The sequence below is a fragment of the Gymnoscopelus braueri genome (assembly GCF_963280865.1).
Source record: "Gymnoscopelus braueri genome assembly, chromosome: 10".
Taxonomy (NCBI): Eukaryota; Metazoa; Chordata; class Actinopteri; order Myctophiformes; family Myctophidae; genus Gymnoscopelus; species Gymnoscopelus braueri.
In genome coordinates, this window is record NC_137611.1 from 46,446,393 (window position 1) to 46,467,694 (window position 21,302).

The 21,302-nt window shown below is 40.3% G+C and overlaps 1 protein-coding gene across 2 annotated transcripts; it reads left to right on the forward strand.

Moving 5' to 3' along the window:
- Positions 1-3,972: 3,972 nt before the first annotated feature.
- LOC308093108 (uncharacterized protein) lies at positions 3,973-19,462 on the forward strand. 2 transcript variants are annotated; one of them, XM_080439327.1, is made up of 5 exons: positions 3,973-4,526; positions 6,968-7,083; positions 13,051-13,174; positions 14,267-14,676; positions 15,573-19,462. In XM_080439327.1, exons 1-5 carry the CDS (start codon positions 4,163-4,165, stop codon positions 16,038-16,040), a joined length of 1,482 nt encoding a protein of 493 aa, XP_080295453.1. In that variant the 5' UTR covers positions 3,973-4,162; the 3' UTR covers positions 16,041-19,462. The 2 variants fall into 2 exon arrangements, with proteins under 2 accessions (XP_080295453.1, XP_080295454.1); XM_080439328.1 differs by having other exon boundaries at positions 14,273-14,676.
- The last annotated feature ends 1,840 nt before the right edge of the window (positions 19,463-21,302 follow it).

Below are 21,302 nucleotides of genomic sequence, written 5' to 3' on the forward strand. Positions count from 1 at the left end.
CCAGTCAAACTTTATGATGTTTTAGACTCAGAGCAGTGGTGGTTCTCCAACATTCTCATGTCAAGGACCCCCACATTCATATGTATTTGGCCACAGTGACTCCCATACAAAATTTGTGTAAAATGTTTGAGTGTTTAAAAAAAAAAACCTAGTAGATCGCCCTTTTCAAATAGCCGATGTAGGCCTATATAGGGGTTAATGTGGTTAAACTGAAGCAAGCCCAAAGCAACAACACTTAAGGAACAAGCCTGCCCAATAAAACGCAAACCCGCTAATTCCAATATTTAAGCGACAAAAAAGTACAAAATAAACAAGACCATATTCTGCTTACAATAAGCAGACTTGGCAACATTGCCAGGCTAGCGTCCACCTCTAGAATAGGCCAGGGGTTCTCAACCTTTTCGTGACCCCCCAAAATAATTATATTTGAACTGGGGACCCTGAAAATAATCATATTTGAACTGTTATTTTATTTGGGGTGTCTAAAGTATATTTTCATGCCAATACTTTTGTACTTTACTGTACATTTTGAATACTGGACTTTTACCTCTCCCTCCGCTGTATAGCTCCGAGATGAAGTTCCTCGTTTCCCTCTGCCGTTTGAGCAGGACATTGTCGCACATTTTCCACTTTACATGTTTCTTACCCCTTACTGCACATCGTATCCAAAAAGTAAAGCTTTTCCGCCATTCTCTCAGATGTTTTAAGTTCTAGCGCACCATAAAAGCTATCCAACGAGTTGAAGAAAGTATTTAATTTGCCTCGGTCCTCATCCGGTTACATGTTTTTAAGACATTGCGCAAGAGTTGCGCCCGTAGAGATAACATTACTGATTCCCCTACTGGTCAAATGTTGAATTGCATCTTCTAATGAAAAATATTATGGAACCGGCTGAGGACAGAGGCGAATTAAATAGTTTTTTCAACTCGTTGGATAGCTTTTATGGTGCGCTAGAACTTAAAACATCTGAGAGAAGGCGGGAAAGCTTTACTTTTTGGATACGATGAGCAGAAAGGGGTAAGAAAAAATGTAAAGTGGAAAATGTGCGACAATGTCCTGCTCAAACGGCAGAGGGAAACGAGGAACCTCATCTCGGAGGGAGAGGTTCCGTCGGAGCTATTGTGTGTGTTTTTCATAGAGTTAAAAATAAGGGTTTACCATAGAGTTGGTGTTTCTACATTACTGTTTTGATACTTTTACTTACGTAAGAACTGTAAGTATTTTTTCCACCACGGGACTATGGAGTGGACGATTCCACAGAGCCGCTGCCTGTAGCTGCGGTGTTGGTCGCGGTGCGGAGCGGCAGTGGCACCTGTTTAGCACCGTAGCTACGGAGGCCGCTCTATGGATTCCACCAGTGCCATCTTATTTATAATAGAAGGCTCTGGATTCCACTTTATCAGGTTTAAACCTGTTGATAATTCATTTCACAGAATAGGAAGCCCCGCCGTGAGGCAGGGCATCAAAAAATTAGTTGATACTCATAATGTTCCTCTCCACGGAAATCTTTAGTAAAAGGCGAAAGATTTATACGATCTGAAGAGAAACAAGAGTGTACTAGAGACATGTGAAACTGGAACCAGTATAATTTATTAACATAGCACCTTTGGTCAAGGTTCTACAAAAATAAAAACACTTTTAACATGCACACTTTACTCAGAGTAGATAAAATAAAAGATCAACTTCGGCGTTTAAGTACAACAACGAAGCGCTACAGATAAAAAAATAATACGTTTAAATAATAAAAAAGAGTTTCCCACAGGCGCTTTGCATGATGGGGAAAAAGCAAGATATGTGCCTGAGCTTCATTTATTGGCTGAAACACAATCACGTGTCATTGGAGGGCACCGCCCTCTGTGTTGCCATGTCCGCTTATTATAAGCGACTTTTTCTGTGAAGAGCTGTACTTCCCTGTGCTTGTCTTTGCAAACTGTTAATAAAGTATTCAATCAATCAATCAATCAAGGACACCCAAATTAATGTATTTGTTCCCCTAATAAACCCCCATCTGAAAAGGTTTTGTGCCAGGGAGCCCTGTACCAGATTTGTGTTGTTAGAATGTTTCAAAAATATTCCAAATATTCCACATTTTATTTCAAGATCTTTTGAAAATAGCAGATCTACAAATACAAGCTCAACACAACACAACACAACGCGTCGCATCGCGACGCGTTGTAGATCGGCTATTTTCAATGTATATAGGCCTACAGGATATAAAGGTTTAAAATGCTTCATAAGTGCTTCTTTTGGGCTTGTTCTCCTAGACCTGGTTGCTTATTTCTCTCACAGAATTTGGCAACACTGGTACTGCCCTTTGTCACTGCATTTGGCCGTATGTATCTAAGTTATGAGTATCTCTCATTGATCAGAGATAGTGGTGTAAAGTAACTAAGTACATATACTCAAGTACTGTACTTAAGTACAGTTTTGAGGTATTTTTACTTTACTGGAGTATTTCCAATGTTCAGTACTTCTACTACCCCACTACATCTCAGAGGAAAATATTGTACTTTCACTCCACTACAATTACATGAAAACTTGAGTGCTAGTTACTTTGTAGATTTTGATTATTATTACAAAATACTCTAACCACTTCAGCCCTATGTATATTTCGACCATTTGAAAATAGCAGATCTACAAGCTCACAATGCATCGCAACGAGCTTGTAGATCGGCTATTTTCAAAAGATTTTTCATACATTTTGAATTTGTGAAAGGAGACATTCTGCACAATGAGTACTTTTACTTTTGGTAATTTAAGTATATTTTGATGGCAATAATACTTTTACTGAAGTACATTTTAAATACGGGACTTCTACATTGCAGTATTGATACTTTTACTTAAGTAAAACATGTGAGTAGCCTACTTTTCCCACCACTGCAATGAGTGGTGGGAAAAGTGTTTATCTTGGTAAGATTCCACTCAACAATCCAAGTGATAAGACGGTCTTATAAGTCCTTCACCTTCCTTTTATACTATTCTTGTCGTGATGTAGATATGGACATTTGTCCATATCTACACCTACTCCTACTCCGTAGGTGTGAGGGCCGCTACGCAGCCCTCACACCTACGTTGCACTGCCGATCCGACCAATATGTCTGAGTCATAGTGCATGTTGGGGCTTGGCTTTGTCAGAGTACCCATTGTACCCGTCTGTCTGGTCTCTTTTGTGCCCATATATAGAGGTGTCTACCTGTGTCCCTTTTTGTAGATATCTGTATCTGTCAGTCCTTGTCCCTTTTATGCCCAAATATGGAGATCCATGATGTCATATACTGTATGCCCATTGCCCAATTGCCCATATATGGGCATGCTGATATGCCACGGCCTCCTCACGTATTAGGAGGGCAGGATGAGTCACCAGAACCAAGGACGGGTGTTTTTGATGAGTCTAACATGTTAAAAATGGAGTTTGAAGTTATAATGGGTTTGTATAGGAAGGGGACGTGTCTGATAAAATGAACATCAAATATCTGAATACTGAATCAAGCAACTTAAAAACTGTCTGGGGGGCTCACAAAAGCCTGAGTAGACGATAAAATTACCCAACATTTGTCTTTTTTTTTGTCAGTGGATCTTCAAGTGGATAAAGGACAGAAGGTACCTAAAATGTAGAACTGGAGGGGGAAGAATTACCATATGTAAACAAGAAAATGAAGGGGGGAAAGTAGGCTACCCTAATTGAGGAGGGCAATTATTTGCAAAGGTGCGTCTGAAACCTTACGTCATGATTTTGAGAGGGTTTCTCAGTTATTGAGATAATTAAAAATGTATTAATCTGAAGGACAAAAAGTACCCCATCTTAAAAAAAAAAAAAAAGAGAAGAGAAGGAACACATTTACTTTGAAAGGCACTTCTGAAACGGACATTGCGTGGACCAAGGAAGAGGAGGAGACCAAAAACCATCAACAAACAGCATCCATCCATCTCATCTAGCATCCACCCACCCATCACAGCCGGGCCGCTGGGGGGTGAACAACCAACAACAACGACCCAAAAGTGCCCTCACACAACAACCACCAACCAACCGGACCTCACACTTTTTCTCACACATCCAAAACAGATCATCAAACCCTCATCTCGATGCCTCCTGTGTGATCGCGTTGATATCATCTCATCTCGGAGAGAGAGAGAGAGAGGAGGGATTCATCCAGAGATCACCATGGCGACCTACACGGCGTTCCACTCGCAGCTCGCCTCCATCATGGAGGCGTTGACCAAGGCTGCCGTGGCGGAGATCTGCGAGCTGGTGGACGACAGCTACGCCGTGCTGCAGCTCGAGCTGTCCCGCAGCCACAAGGAGAACGACGCGCTGCGGAGCAAGCTGGAGCTCATCGAGACCATCATAGCCCGCGGGGGACACGTCGTTGTGCCGGGGGGCGGCGGCGGCGGCAGACACCACCACCACCACCACCAACTCCAGCACCACCACCAGCAGCACCAGCAGCAGCACCGGGGGCCGGCGGACATCCAAGCCGATTACCCCGCACAGGAGGCCGGCCTGCTCCACCTGGACTTCCCCCCGGGTGAGGGAGAGCTTTTTTTTTTTTTTTTACACCAAGCTCTACCCCAAGAAGAACAGTGGTTCCTCAAACTAGTTTATCTCGAGACCCATTAGAGCAGTGCTTCTCAAACTTTTTCATGTCAAGGACCCCCAAAATGTTATGTATCTGGTCGCGGACCCCCATCTCAAAATATTGTGTTCCAGGGACCCCCAGAACAGAAGCAAAGATTTGAGTTACAAATGTTCGCTTTAAAAATATATATATTCAAAGGTTTGCACAAATTTTCATGATTTTTCAAAAATAGCAGATATACAAGCTCATAGCGCGGCAGCCAAAGTATAAAAGGTTAAAACTACCGGGACCCAAACTAGTGAAAATAGCCGATCTACAAGCTCACACACAACGCCTGATGCGTTGTGAGCTGCTTGTGGATCTGCTATTTTTGCTACTTCTGAAAGACCCATTACAGAAGTAATGTTTCCCCCGGGACCTGGCTACCCCGGGACCCAAACTAGTGAAAATAGCCGATCTACAAGCTCACAACGCGTCACTATTTTCACTATTTCTTAAAAGTTTATTTTTTGTAATTTAATTACATTTCTTTGATTTGTGTATTTATTCATGAAATTCTTTGGAAAAATCGGGATCAAAATGTGGGAATTTTTTGAAAATCTTTTAAATTAATAATAATAAAAACTAATTGTGGGAAACCCCAAAAAAGGGGATATTTACGTGGCAACCCAGAAGCATGCGACCCACACATGGGTCCTGACCCAGTGTTTGGGAAACAGTGCCTTAGAAGCTACCCTTGCTTTAACTACTTCTAACAACAAATTAGTATTCTGTGGTTGTGGTTTTGTAAGCTTGTTTTTCCAAGTTGCAATGTGACAGCTTTGTTTATACACATTATGTATTACCTTATACTGTAAGTACATACATTTCTTAGTTTTTAAATAGTTTTTATTTCTCTCATGTCTCTCATGTTTACTCAAGTAGAAATAGCAATACCACAATATAGAAATGCTGCTGCGTCAAGTAAATATCTATATCGAGAAATCTAACTTGAGTAAAAGTATTGGCATCACAATATATTACATTATGTAAAAGTAGCCCACTCTATACTCATTATACAACTCTAAAATAATTGCTGATCTACAAGCTCACAACCAACCCTTGACAGCCCATACATCCAAACAGAAAAGTCCTACCTGATTGTATTAAACAACGTCAAACTCACCAACATTGAAGCTGTACGAAAACTTGGAGTATCCTCTTTCTATCTGCAAAGTTTTTGTTTCATAAAAATCCACCGTAGACATGTTATGAGCTACTTTCTTTCAATGCATTCCTTGCATGTGATTATTATTCTAAGTGTTGGAGTTTTGAAGCGCTCGTTTTTAATAACTCATCGTCCTGCTGCCTCCTGCATTATGTGCTATTGGTACGCAGGACTGTTTTGTAATTTCCAACGAGCGCTTCCAAACACAAATTTATTGACAGAAAGTAGCTCATAACATGTCTACGGTGGATATTTATGAAACAAAAACTTTGCAGATAGAAAGAGGATAATTCAAGCTTTCCGTACAGCTGCAATGTTTGTGAGTTAAACGTTGTTTAATACAATCAGATAGGACTTTTCTGTTTGGATGTATGGGCTGTCAAGGGTTGGTATTGCAACTCTAGATTCCAGATATTACAAATAGGATCTAGAGTTGCTTGCGGCTATAGGGTGAGACGAGAGCTTTACACCAAAACTACCCTTGCTTAACTACTTCTAACAACAAGATTAGTATTATTTTTTTGTGGTTTTGTAAGCTTGTTTTTCCAAGTTGCAATGTGACAGTTCTGTTTATTCACATTATGCAATTCCCTTAAGTAGCCTACATACATTTTTTAGTTTTTAAATTGTTTGTATTTAGATTTTTGCTTTGGCAATGTGCAATGTAAACGTATGTTTTCTCACCTGCTTGTTTGAATTGGAGAGAGAGAGAGAGAGAGAGGGGTGGGGGGGGGGGGGGCGTGTCTGATCAAATCAATATCTAAATATTGAATCAAGCAACTTAAACTGTCTGGGGTGCACACGAAAGCCAGAGTAGACAACCTTATAATTACCCCAGAAGTGTGTTAAAGTGAAATACCCCTTTAAAGGAATTGTTCACCCCAAAAAATGACATTTTCCTTATCAATTACTCACCCAATGAGGCCTTGAATTCATGGAGATTTGTTTTTGTTTTTATCGCATTCCTTGAGGTGTTTGTTTTGGTGATTTTGACGTGTGGTTATTAGTAGTTGCTATTCCTCATTGTCCTTACTTCAGTTAATCTACAGCGAGACTAAAAGGCAAGTTTCAGCACAATAAGTTTCCTATTGTATTGAACTCTGTCCTCTATCTATTCTATTAAGTTGACGTGTGTGGTGTAAGGAAGTCTATTGTAACAACCATTTATCTTGTGTTTTCCCAGAACGTGCCTTGCCGAGTGGAGCGACTGCAAAGCAACACAAAGTCGGTAACAAAAGAAGCGGCAGAGTTTTGGCCGTGGAGGCTGCGACAGAGAAACCGGCAGCTGGAACCAAAGAGGTAACACATCTCTGAGTGCCAGACACCCCCAAAAGAGAGGATTTTAGTAAAGAATTGTCTATAGTGGAGGTAGAAAGAGAGAAACCTATGATTTGAAAAGTTATTCTTATACATACAGTACATTCAGTTAAAGGCTTACATTCTAGCTGGTGAAATTAACTGCTTTCGACCAGTGTAAATATTGTCGACTACCTTTTTTCACAGATGAAAACCAAACAAAAACGAAATAAAACCTAAGCTATGATAACTAAAACTATAACAATTTCATCAACAAATAAAAACTAGACTAAAATGTTAGGGAGGGACTACTGGACAAGAGATCCAGTAGAACTAAGGGAAGTCATTTTATGCTTTGTAGCGCGTGGGTGTTGAGCTCCGAAAATAGCCGATCTACAAGCTCAGATTGGCTATTGCGGCATGCAGCCAAGTATGAATCAGGCATCACGGCCCGTCAATAAAATCTTAGGATATTTAGTCAACTAAAACTAGACTAAAACAAAAATATTTCAGATTACTAAAATATGACTAAAACTAAATTGAATTGTATTCAAAAGACTATTACTAAAACAAAATAGAAATGTCCCTGGCCTTTCAGAAATAGTGAAAATAGCCGATCTACAAGCTGATTACGCGTCATATCGCAAATTACTTCTTCTACTCATTTTGCTGGGGACCCCTTGGAGCCCCTCAAGGAGGACCCCTGGGGGTCCCCGGACCCCACATTGAAAACCACTGCTCTAAATCAGGGGTTCTCTGTTTTTTCCTTTTTTTTTTGTTGACGATGGGTTCCCAGATTGGGGGTTCTCAAACCTTTCTTTACCAGGACCCCATTTTATGGGGAAAAGTTTTTGCCGACTCCCGCACTTGATTTATAGTGCAATTTCAAAGTTGAAATAATTAAGTATATAACAGGTTTGGAAAAGTGTCTCTGTACACATTTGTAAATGGAAGCATACATTACAGAATGTGTCTGTGTTGCCAGAACCTTCATACAAATAAAAACATTAAAGAAAATGCTTTTTAAATACAAATAAAATAAAATTGGGATGGATTCATGCATTTATTTTTTTCAGTTGTCAATGTGCAACCCCACCTTCAGCTTTCCACGACCCCACTTGGGGGTCCTGACCCATATTTTGAGAACCATTGTACTAAATGACCTAGTATCATGTTGTTATAGACAGATGCAGGTTCATTTCATTGTTTACCTGGTTTCCAATAGATGGGTTTCCGCGCGACGTCATCACAGAGCAGAGTGCGTCATCTGCGCATGCGGGAGGTAGAACGAACCGGAAGCGCCATTGACTCTGTTGTTATTTTCGGGATTTAGATAGGCATAATGCTGCTATTTTAGGCATAATAGGCATAATGCTGCTATTATATACAAACAGATCCAACTTCCGACAAATCATTTTTATTGAGTAAAGAAGATATTACAAACTGCATCATTTAATCTACTTTCATTAAACCCGGTGAAGACCATTTATTTTATGTATGCACAATGGTCAGAGCTGCTGCGGGTAATAGCGCCCTCTACAGGCTCTTCCCTCCACTGCGCGCGCATCATCCTCTCATGTTTACAAACATGAAACCCATCTATAGTTTCAATGTACAGAATGTTATTTAGATAGCATGTTGTTTACTTTAGACAGATGCTAGGTTCATTGTTTACCTGATTCTTTGATGCACTATATTGCTCTCTCTGCACTCTACTTATGTGATTATTTACCTGTTTATTGACGAGAGTTCATGTTTACTTTGATCTCACACATGTCACTCTGTATAAGAGCGTCTGCTAAATGCCTAAATTGTGTATTGTATATTGTAAGTGGTTCGCGTCCAGGTGTGCCTTGGGGATGTTGTGACAGCCACACTTTAGTAGGCAAGCCATGTTTATTTGTATAGCACACTTCAACAACAAGGCAAATCAATGTGCTTTACATAAATCATTAACCATTAAGACAACAAGACACAGAACATTTAGAGAGTGCAAATGAAAAGATATTTGAATACAATAAAAAATAAACATGAAAAGGTTTTTACTATATCAGTAATGTGCACACTTAAACACAGAGTCAAATTCTATATATTGTAACCACTTTCACCATTGCATCACTATTTTGGACATTTATCACTGTATTACTCGTACAGGGTTTTTAACACATTTTGGCAAAAATAGCCGAAACATGTCGCAGTGTGACACATTGTGAGCTTGTAGATCGTAGTAGTATGAAATGGGAGTTTAGTAGTTAAAACATTGTGTTTGGCATTAGTAAATATAAAGAACATTTACAGTGTAATACATGGTGCATTTATAGTACTAGAGGTTTGGGCTGCTACGCCGTCTTCACATCCAGTAGCCTACAATATAGGCTATATACTACTAAGCCACACACACACACACACACACACACACACACACACACACACACACACACACACACACACACACACACACACACACACACAGTCATTGCGCAGGGGACGGAGGGCGGGCAGTACTTTTCCAAACAGAGAGGAAGGGAGTTTACAATAAAGGTAGTATCCTTAATTACCGTTTGCAATGGAAAAAGTAACAACGCACACACTCAGCGCAGACACACACCTGGTGGAGAAGTCCACATACCAGCTCTGACAGTGTGATAAAACCGGTCTTTCGGTGTGCATTGGGCACAAAACCTTTTAAAACCACTGCTTTAACTGTTTTTGTTTGAGCCCTGGTATTGCTAGTAATCCACCATAGCAGCGGTATTGTAAACTAGTGACATTCTGTAACTAATAGCACCATAGACCATTATAAATAGTGTATGTAGGGTGGCAATGTGTGCACATAATTTGATGATGTGCGTCTGCTCTGTACAATGTGAAAGCATTTCCCTCAAGGGATAACACCCTTGGTAACAGACACTGTATTGTGTGGCATGGCCCTAAAGATGGCTTCCGTCGCTCACACTGGCATTTAAAACAGCCACTTATTGAAGCAAACACCAGGCCTAATGAAGGCTTGTGCGTGCGTGTGTGCGCGAGTGAGCCACAAAACCTAGTCTGTGTGCTTCAATCAGTGCCTGTTTTATCCACAACTTGGTATTTTGCCATTCAATTTACAATTACAATTTAAGCATTTACAATTAAAATGTACAATTTAGGCATTTACTATAGCCAGCGCAACTTACAAGTGCGTGGACGGAATAAACAGAGTAAGCATGAACTCTAGTCAACTCAAACAACAAGGTAAATAGTCGCATAAGTGTGCAGAGAGAGCAAAGAAACTAGATACCAGGCAAGCAATGAACCTAGCATTTGTCTAAACAGCAACAGCAATCTAAATTACATTAGTAAAATTTGTGGTCAGGAAAAACAAATCTAAGCAGCAAAACATTTTTTTTGTGATCAAGTTTTTATTTTATTTTTTGTTCACATAGCTGGAGGATTGAACAAGCATGTCCTGCACAGTACAACTGTGCAGCTGATTCCAATATACATTTGAACTGCCCAACAAGGGGTTCTTATTTGTCCCTCCAGTTAAGAATTTCCCCACCCCCACCCTACCTGGCCCACAGGTTGAACAGACATAGACAGGGCAGATGCATTAATATATAAAATAAATACAGCAAAAAAACAAAAGAAAAACCAAAAAAAACGAGAAAAATAACATAAGCAAAGCAAATACAGATGCAAGACTGCATAAAAAGGAAAAAATAAAGGAAAAAGATAATAATCAGTAGTTATGGATGATGTTAATAACATGATTTAAGTTTCTCCAGTGCTATGGCTAAGGTAACAAGCATGTTTTCTTTTGCCCCATTGGTTCGAGCTATAGAGAGTTCCAGGGAGATCATGTCCATTAGTACGAGGATCCATTGTGAAGCTTCTATTTTATGGGGAGGTTTCCATCTTAGGACCAGCAGCAAAACATGAGAACATTTGGCACACGCTCTTATCCAGGGTGACTCACAGGGTGTGAAATGCATCCTAGACCTAGACAGTCAACATATGACAGGGTAAACGCTCACATAAATGGAGCACAAAGGGAAACAATTTAGTGCTTCATAAAGTAACCAGGGTACTGTTATCCACTGTTTCTCAGTGTTGGGTCCGGGGACCACTGGTGGTCCAAATGGACACATATGGGTCCGTAGCTAAGGTGGGGAAGAATGAGTCTCCAAGAGGAGAATGAATGAATAAATACATACATACATACATACATAAATAAATACATAAATTAATAAATACATGAATAAATAAATACATGAATACACAAATACATAAATACATAAATACATGAACACAAGAATACATAAATTAATAAACTGTATCAAATGTTGGGTCTGTGGTCATTCAATGCATATCAAACTCGGGGTCCTTGAAATGAAAACGGTTGAGAATCACGTCTAAACATGCTATTCCGGGCGGCAGTGGCTCAGGGGTAGAGTGGCCGGATGGGAACCGCGAGGTTCTCAATTCGATCCCGGGCTCCCCCAGAGTTAGTGTCGAAGTGTCCTTGAGCAAGACGCCGAACCCCTAATTGCTCCCGATGAGCAGGTTGGTGCCTTGCATGGTTTCCTCTGCCATCGGTGTGTGATTGGGTGGGTGAATGTAATGCACAATCTATGTAAAGCGCTTTGGATAAAAAGCGCAATACAAATGCACCATTTACCATTTATTCTAAATAGCCCATAAAGGTTATATTGCAGCTTTAATGTGAATGTGGCACTGTAGTGTTTTTTACATTCAGAGTGTGTGCATGTGTGTGTTCTCTCATCAGGTGAACGGTTATATTGCAGTATGCTATATTGCAGGTGCTGCATGAAATGCAGTGTGTTAGATTGATTGATTGAAAACGTCTATAACAAGTTTGTTAACAGTATAGGTACAGTCAGAGGTTATGCTAAAATGATAACACAAAAAGCCCCAGTGGGCATGTGGTTCATTGTACTCAATTAATCAGTAATACATATATAATACATACAATACAATACAATACCTATTGGAATAAAACTCAGCATCATAAGGTATATTTACAGAAAAAGGAGTGGTGGGGGCAGATGCTACTACCAAGGTGTTCAAGGAGTTAAACTATGCTCAATTTTATGTATAGTATTTTAAGGTCTTTTAGTTTAGTTTTGGGTTTAGTAGGGAGTAGGCATGTAACGATTTATCGTAAATCGATATTAAATCGATTCAAACGGGTAACGATTTAAATCATATTTTTTTTAAATGAATCGCGATGTGAAAAATAGCTAGAAGAAACATTTGGTACCGTGGAAAACTTTAGTTGAACTTGCAAAGTGATGCATTACTTTACCTGGTTTACATCTTCTGATAGTTGTACTTGAATTTTGACATGAAATAATAATTTTGTTTAGTGTTTCATTAGCGCGAGCGTGAAACAATCAAAACACAGCGTGTAGTAACGCAGCTGGTAAACACCGACACGCTGAAAGGCTAGGATCATAATACCAAGGATTCGACAGCGATGTCACTATGCAACCCGGAAGTGGCACGGACATACGCCTTTATGTTCAAAGCTGGTTATAAAGACACCATGGATTCGTCAAGAAAATACAGGATCTTTGTAAGAGAAAGTAAAGAGTTTTCAGTCATTTGCTACTATATTGAAAAGAGGATAAGAGAAAACACAGTATTGTAAAAAAAATATTATAAAAGAGAAGAAAATACTGGAATATGGGAGAAATAATAATAATTAAAAAAAACGGTCATTTGTCTGGAAAATAAGTTTAGTCAAAAAAATCGTGAAACATTGTATCGTGAAACTCAAATCGTGATTCGAATCGTATCGTGAGTTGTGTGAATCGTTACATGCCTAGTAGGGAGTCAAGCTCTTTAATGGGTTTTGGTAGGGCATTCCACATTTTGGTGGCAGCATAGTAGAGTGCATTTTTCCCCCAAGTTTGAGCCGAATTTTGGGGGAATCATGTATCAGTGTGTGTTGTGTTCTCTCATCAGGTGAATGTGGCGGCAGCCGCAGACGACCTAAATGAGTCTGACGTGGTTTTAATCAAGGAGGAGACGTCAGTAGAAGATCTCAACGATGACCGTCCCAGCGACGAGCTGCTCATCAATGATGATGGTACGCCAAGAGTCGGCGTGGTGGGATTCATCTTTATGCTAGGTTTTAAAATAAGTCCCGGATTGCAGATTAACATTCCGTTTTGGTTGTTTAGTACAGTGGGACATTTTAGCTCGAGACCGAAAAGAGTGTGATGTGATGTCTCCCTGGGACCCAAACTAGTGAAAATATCTACAATCTCACAACGCGTCGCATTGCGCGTTGTGAGCTTGTACAGTATATCTGATATTTTCACTATAGTTCTTAAAAACCTTTTTTATTTTTATGGAATGTCTCTGATTTTTTCTTTTTTTTAATGAAATTATTTTTAATTTAATTTAATTTGTTGTTTATTCATGAACATTTGGGAATATATATATATATATATTATATATATTGTGTAATCCTTTGAAATAATAATAAAACAAAATGTATGAAACCAAGATTAAGGGCAATTTACCTGCGACCCATAAAAAAAACCCTCACAAATGGGTCCCGACCCACTGTTTGGGAAACAATGGTTTAGTGGATGCTTTTATGATCCATGACTTTAGAATAAGCAGGTCGGAACTGGGTGTTTTACTCCAGAGCCCATCGTTTATTGTGGGGATTGAGAACATTGGGTCCTTTGTCTAATACACTGAATTCAGTTGAACACGGCATCAATACCAAAACAACTCAACCTCAACGTTGCACATCAGAAAGAATACTCACTGCGAAAAATAACAGATCTACAAGATAGTGATGATGCGTAGTGATGCGACACGTTTATTTGGAGGTCCATTTCAGCGTTATATCAGGGTGACTGTACCCTAAATCAGACTTAACCCATTCAATCCGGGAAAGCATCTGTGTCATTTTAGATTTTTGCATTGGCTATTCAAAAATAGCAGATATACAAGCTCACAGCGCGGCAGAGGTTGCACATCTGCTATTTTTGAACATTTTTGAAAAATCTTTTGAAGTGTGACAACTACTGATTTAGAAGGCATTTGTAGATTCGGCCTCCGGTCTTAATGGGTTAAATAGTTCAAAAGTTCAGACACATGCTGTCCAGACAGCAGATGCTCTGTCATTATTGATTTTTGATTAGAATGTGTGTTCCGTTGGAAGGTACAGAGATGCAGAAAGTCGACCGTGACGACTGTGAAGAGGGACCTTCAGGAGTTCTGCTGGGCGCCACCGCCGGCAGTGCCGGCCTGTTGCCGTGGGAACAGGACGACGAGGACCTGTGCGACGACGAGCACAGCAAGCTGGGGTCTCCCGGGCCATCGGCGCAGGGGCTGGACGACAACTCGTCCGACGGCGTGTTCGACTTGGACTCCGAGTCTGACTCGGACACCCCCGCGGGTTCGACGGCAGCGGCGACGACACAGAAGCCCTTCCTCCTCGGACCCTCTGCCGGCGGCAGTCCCGGGGGCGACTCCCTCCCGGCGACCTTTGACTTGAAACGGGGCGTGTCCCTGCTCAGCTCACTGCCGTACGACATGGAGCTGGAGATGTGCTCGTCATGGAACAACCAGGTTAATCTATTAATTGGTTATAGATTAAAAAAAAAACTAATTTTAACATTAATCTAGGGCCGTAATTATCGATTGTTTTCTTGCCAATATTTTTTTACTTATCAATTACTTTTTTGATTAATCTAATAATTGAGAAGCCTGTTTTTTTTCCCAGAGTTTTTATTTTATTTTTGAAATGCGAAAAATTGCCAATCAATCACTTAACACATTGAGTGCCAAAAACGGTCCGGGTCGTTTTTCATAATCCAAACGAGGTGTGCCAAAAACGGTTATAACCGTTTTTGGAAAAAAATATTTAAAACATTTTTTTTTTCCTTCACAGCACCAGGAGAATTTTTTTTTCGAAGATTTAGACTTTAATCCACTTCCTGGTTAACTTATGACTTCAAAAGCCTGTATCTCGGCTCCTGTGTACTTTTTTCTTTTACTATGTATTTTTGACTATTTTCAACTGGCTGCAACTATGGAACGGATTACCGAATGTTTTTATTTTTTTTCCCCCGATTGTACGAGACCTCTATGTGTGTAATGAGGGGATCACCGTGAGGACGGTGATCACTGAAAATATTTTGTGACTACTTGAAAATGGTTAAAAAATTGTTAAAAATCCAGGCACTGACTGTACCCTGTTTAAAAAAAAACCTGGCACTCAATGTGTTAAGCCTTTTTTAGAACTTCTTGTCATATCAACAAAAATAATCTACTAAATCAATTTGTGTGATAACCCACTTCAAAGTCAATACTTTGTTGTCGTACAAGTGTCGCACAAAATTAGCAGATCTACAAGCTCACAACGTGTTGAGATGCCGACGCGTTGTGACCTTGTTGAACAATGGAAGACAAAACATAAAAATAACAATTAGCAATAATTTGTTATCTGTTTGATGACCAACCAGGGCCTGTCCGCCATGGTGTCTGCCACTGCCTCGACGCACCACCGACCGACGTACCTCAAACCCCAAGACCACAAGACCTCGGATTCGCTGGGGGGCGGGGCAGGGCCGGCCTTCCCCATAGCCCTGGGCCTCTCCTCGTCCTTCTCCTCCGCCTCGTCCTCGTCCAAGCTGGACGCCGCCGCCCTGGACCTCAACCGCTTCTGCCGGGACCGGCGCTTCGCCTGCAACTACTGTGGCAAGTGCTTCACGTCGTCGCGCAGCCTGGAGACGCACGTGCGCGTGCACACGGGCGAGCGGCCGTACAGCTGCGCGCAGTGCGGCAAACGCTTCACGCAGTCGGGCCACCTGAAGACACACCAGAGCGTGCACACGGGCGAGCGGCCGTTCGCCTGCGAACACTGTGGCAAGCGGTTCGCCGGCAAGCAGAACTGGAGGATCCACCAGCAGAAACACCATCCGGCCACGTGAAAATACGCCAGATCCATTTTTTTTTACATTAGTGTAGACTAGGGTTGGGATCTGAAATCGGTTCCATCACATTTTGTAACCATTTCTGGAACCGTTTTTATCACGTTCTCAGAGCTGGTTATGTGGACTTCACGTCTGCTATACAATTACAATACCAATGGTTCTCAAAAGTTTTATTTCAAGGACCACCATATCAGGACTCTGAGAGTATTTGTACACTCTCAGAGTTACAGACCTGCAAGGGTCCATTTGGTTCCATTTGTACACTCAGAGTTACAAACCTGTAAGGTTCCATTTGTACACTCAGAGTTACAGACCTGTAAGGGTTCATTTGGTTCCATTTGTACACTCCCAGAGTTACAGACCTGTAAGGGTCCATTTTGAACCCCCTCAAGTAACCCAGAGGGTCCCTGGACCTCACTTTGAGAACCACCACAATAATATGTATGCAATACTGTATGTATGATTGAATTTGTGTTGATCAAAAACTTTAATGAAGACCAAAATGATATAGATTAAAACATATATACGGTATATAGGAATCGTTAAAGGGATAGTTCACCCCCAAAATGCCTTTTTTTCTATAGATTAGTCACCGCATGGAGACTATTTTTTAGTTTTTGTCGCATTCCTAGCTAAGCCAATAATTTGACGACCAGCAGCGGTTCCGTTAGGAGACACGAGTCACCTTTGTGTCCCCTACCGGAACCGCTGCCTACCGGTCCGCTGGTCATCAAATTATTGGCTTAGGAATGCGACAAAAACTAAAAAATATCCATGAATTCAAGTCTCCATGGGGTGACTAATTGATAGAAAAAAAGTAATTTTTGGGGTGAACTATCCCTTTAAGGAACCGGAATCGTTAAAATCCTAAAGGATCCCAACCCTAGTGTGGACATAGTAAACCGAATCAATGGTGAAAACACACGTACCGTGACATAGCGGACCCACTATGGACCAGAGCTAGTCCCACTCTGTGAGGAGGCACCAGCGTGGAGGCCTGCAGTCTTTCTGGACTCGTTTTGATAAGAGAACAGACATGACATTATGTGACTGTCGTTCAGCTGTCTCTCCTACGGGGTTCACTGAAGCATCATATGATTTCCTTAGTTGTTTAGATATTTTTGGGAGCTTTTCTGCCTTTTATTTCGATAGTACAGTGGAGACTGACAGGAAACAGAGAGAGAGTCATGGAGTGACACGCAGCAAAGGTTCTGCTGGGCTCGGGTATCGAACCCGGGACTCGCTGTCAGGCTGAATCAGAGCCTATATGTGGTACGTGGCTTTTTTCCCCTTAGGGTTAAGACTATTTTTTTAATAATTTGGACCACACACAAAGGGTGAGTGTAAAATGTATAGATTTGTTTGCCTACGGACGTTTAGTGTCTGTCCAGCGAGGCAAACCGCTAATTCAAATTATGCCTTTTTATTATTATTATTATTATTATTATTAACATATATTATTATTTTTAATACAGGCTTATATTATATCTGAATATGAAAACATTATTCCAGTGATCTCTTGGGATAAAGAATAGAAATGCAAAAAATAGCCCAGCATAGTTTAAATTACTTGCTGGACCAATAACAATGTTTTTTACACACCCTTTGTTTATGTTCCAAATGATCTAGAAATAGGGCCCAGGTGAGAAAAGAAAAAGAAAGAAGTCTTCTTTAAAAATCACGTGAACCCTAACATCCCTATACTGGGGCTAACATTCTGGTAAAAATAGCAGATCTACAAGCTCAAAACACACAAGCTCACAACACATTGCAGAGCTTGTATGTTGGCTAAGATAGGCAAAGATATTTAGTGTAGAGGGTAAACAGGAGGGCCCCTATCATAGAGCCCTTGGGAATCTGCTCAACTAAGTATAGAGTTTAAAAGGTTTTGTATTTTCAACCTGGCGTCCATATTGTGGGCACGTTAAAAAAAAGGAGCGTTGCTTGTAGATCAGCTATTTTTGCCATGCGACAACATCACCTGTTGAACTATGAATCAGACTTAAAAGAGTCATATTGTGTAACTTTTTCATTTAAATAAGTTATTTTTTGATATCGTTGCTGTCGGGTGGAAACCTCATATGTCCAAAACTGTTACTTTTCAGCGTTTAAATTCAAAGGCAGATCTACCAGCTCAAAAGCTTGTAGAGCTGCAATTTTTTACAAGTTTAAATATGGAGATAAGACGTTTCTGCCTGATATACGACGATATACTGTAATCTTTCACTGGCATATTTTTCACAATCACCATTCCGCATTAAGGTGTTTTCTCAAACACAATATTTATTCGCAAAAATGTATTTATTTGTTTTAAAGTTAATACCGTTTCTGACAATGCTGTTGTTGCCTTCCAAAATACTCTCGATACTATGACCCAGCAGCATTCCTATTGGAGTGGTACTTCTGAATTCTGCCATACAGACCATACTGTATATAGACGCCAAAAACACCTCTAAAATGAATATCATGCAGTATAACTTTCACCCCCAAAATATTTGTTTCTATCAATTAAGGTGAAGCCTTGAATTCATGGAGACTTTGTATTTATCGTTTTCTCAGCCTATCACTCATTTTCTTCTCATGAACTTTCTGCAAGAAGTATGCTGCCCGCTTAACTGCAGCTATAAATGGTTAAACTTTCAGGACAAATGGAACTGAACAGATGATGATCATAATGAGAGCTACACATTGTATTGTTTGATTAAAAACAATGCTTCAGTTACAAGTAGGAGAGACTGTGAAGGGTTAATGGACGACACCGTCTCCAGCTGTACTGTAAGGTATATTAAAAGAAGGTGTGGTCATCTACGTAATTTCTCTATCCAGCAATAGGCTCTACGCACAGCAGCCATATTGGAAAGAAATTGGGCCTCTTCCATACTTCCTCTACAGGTGTTATGTATGATACTAATGAAGGCTCTGTTCCATTCTAATCAAACAGAGTCAGGGTGCTGATATTGTGCATGTTGGCTCACTGGAAACACTCTGCTACACCAGTGGGTCTCAAAGTGTGGTCCAGGGACCCTCATGGTCAGTGATGTGTTCTACCGTGGTACGCTGTATACGCAGTATGGCCTGTAGATTTTTTCCTTTGCCACCATATACATCCAAAAACAGTTCAAAACGGCGTATCTGATACGATGATACGCATCTGATACAATGCACCCAGGTGGCTGGGCTGGGGGGCGCAGCAATACAAACAGCAAGAATGTGGTCTGACCATCTGACTAGTCCAACTCTGAGGTGAAGGCTTATCATGTGCGTGGCTATTGTTCTTGAGGTGATAATTAATGGCTACGACCTTCCATATAATTGGTCCTCACTAATGCTTCCTATAAGATGGCAACATTTCTGTCTGGTCACTCTGTGTCTCAGAGTGATTTAAAACTGTATTTTTCTTAAAAGTTTTATTGATGGATAATGGCTACTATTTCAGATGCTAACTTTACAGGAAGAGAGGCTGTTGTTTCTATTGCCTTGGAATCCCCATCGATGATGTCATTGGTAGACAGGTTTCTGAACTGTCCACAGCCCCCCAATGAGACACAGACAGTATATGGACATTGTGCCATCTTATAATGAACATTAGTGAGGACCAATTATATGAAGATAAGGTTGAAAATGGGTAAACTGCTCCTTTAACTTGACTTTATAAGCTACAATAGACCGGAAACTTACTACTGTCACTGTTAAACTGTACTGGTAATTTAAACCGATCAGCTTTCGTTTTTTACAAGCATTTTGTTTTAATTGGTGTTTTAATTTTAATATATATAATTAACCAAGACCTCTCAGTTGTTGTTTTTTATGTTTTTCTTTAGTTTTTTACTCATTCTAAACTGCCTTGGTAGAAAATCCTGGATCGATTTTCCTTTTGAGACAAAAGCGAAGCTGACAAACTGAGCGATCCTTCTCCTTACCTCAAAAAGCCTCGTGGATGTTTTTTTTCATGCCTGCAAGGACTCCGTGGAGACGCTGAAAGACAGTTCCGTAGCAGAACGAACGTACACCTATATGAGAAGCATGTGAATGTCTATTGGTCGGTGTGTTAATAGTTAGCAGCGTCTAACATTAAAAGTGTGCAATTTGTTGGAAGCCACCTTTGAATTGTTTGATTTCTTTTGAGTCTTTGCTTTACCTGGCCTGTGGAGGGCAGTGCGGCATATTAATCTGTTCTTTTGATGGATGGGGTTTGTGGATGAGCCTAGAATGGAACAGAAAAAAGTCAAACGGTGTCCCTATTTTGGGAATATTTTAGGGGAACATTCTATGAAAATAGACGATCTACAAGATCACAACGTGTCACAGTGTGAGGCATTGTGAGCTTGTAGATTGGCTATTATCAGTGAAGCGATTTGCTGCAAAAGGGCAGGGGGTCAAGTGTAAACCCCTCAGGGACACCGGTCAACAAAGTATGGGGTTTAAGTGTCCTACACTAAACTCAGGGTTTACCTGTCTGGAGAACTGTAGAGGGAAATGATTTAGATGTCTTATTTATTAGATTTATTACACTATATCTTATCACTTGCCTTGCCATCTGCACTAATGAGGGGGGATGAAATAATCCAACCTAGTTCTAAGATACCTTACCATACTTACCACCATAGGGATATGTGCTGAATCAAATATACAGTTATAAACTTTATTTGCAATAGTTACATGAATGAGAGGCTGACATGTATCTTTGAAAAGAAGAACATACCTTCCCTGAAATCAGTGTCTTGATACTGTTGCACCACTGGCTACAGCAGTGAATAATATGTTTATACCTGATATATACGTTGAAATTGAAGTTAAAGTTCAGACTTGTCTCGACTTGTAATGTGAGCTCAGCTGACTGTACTATAACAAATATGCATATATCAAAGTGTCAACCAACATTTTTTAATAATATTGTGGAAAATGTAATTCAAAAAGTGAAACCTTCATATACTTTTTTATATTTTCATCTTGACGATTATGGCATAGGCCTACAGCTCATGAAAATAAAAAATCCAGTATCTCAAAATATTAGAATAGCCACAAGACATAAGACCAAACAAACAAAAAAAGATTTAAATGTCGACCTCTTCAAAAGTAGGCTATGTTTATTCATGCACTCAATACTTGGTCAGGCTTCTTTCACATAAATTACTACATCAATGTGGCATGGTACAGAGGTGATCGGCCTGTGGCACTGCTGAGGTGTTATGGAAACAAAGCTTGCTTTGATAGCGGCCTTCAGCTTGTCTGTATTGCTGGGTCTGGTGTCTCATCTTG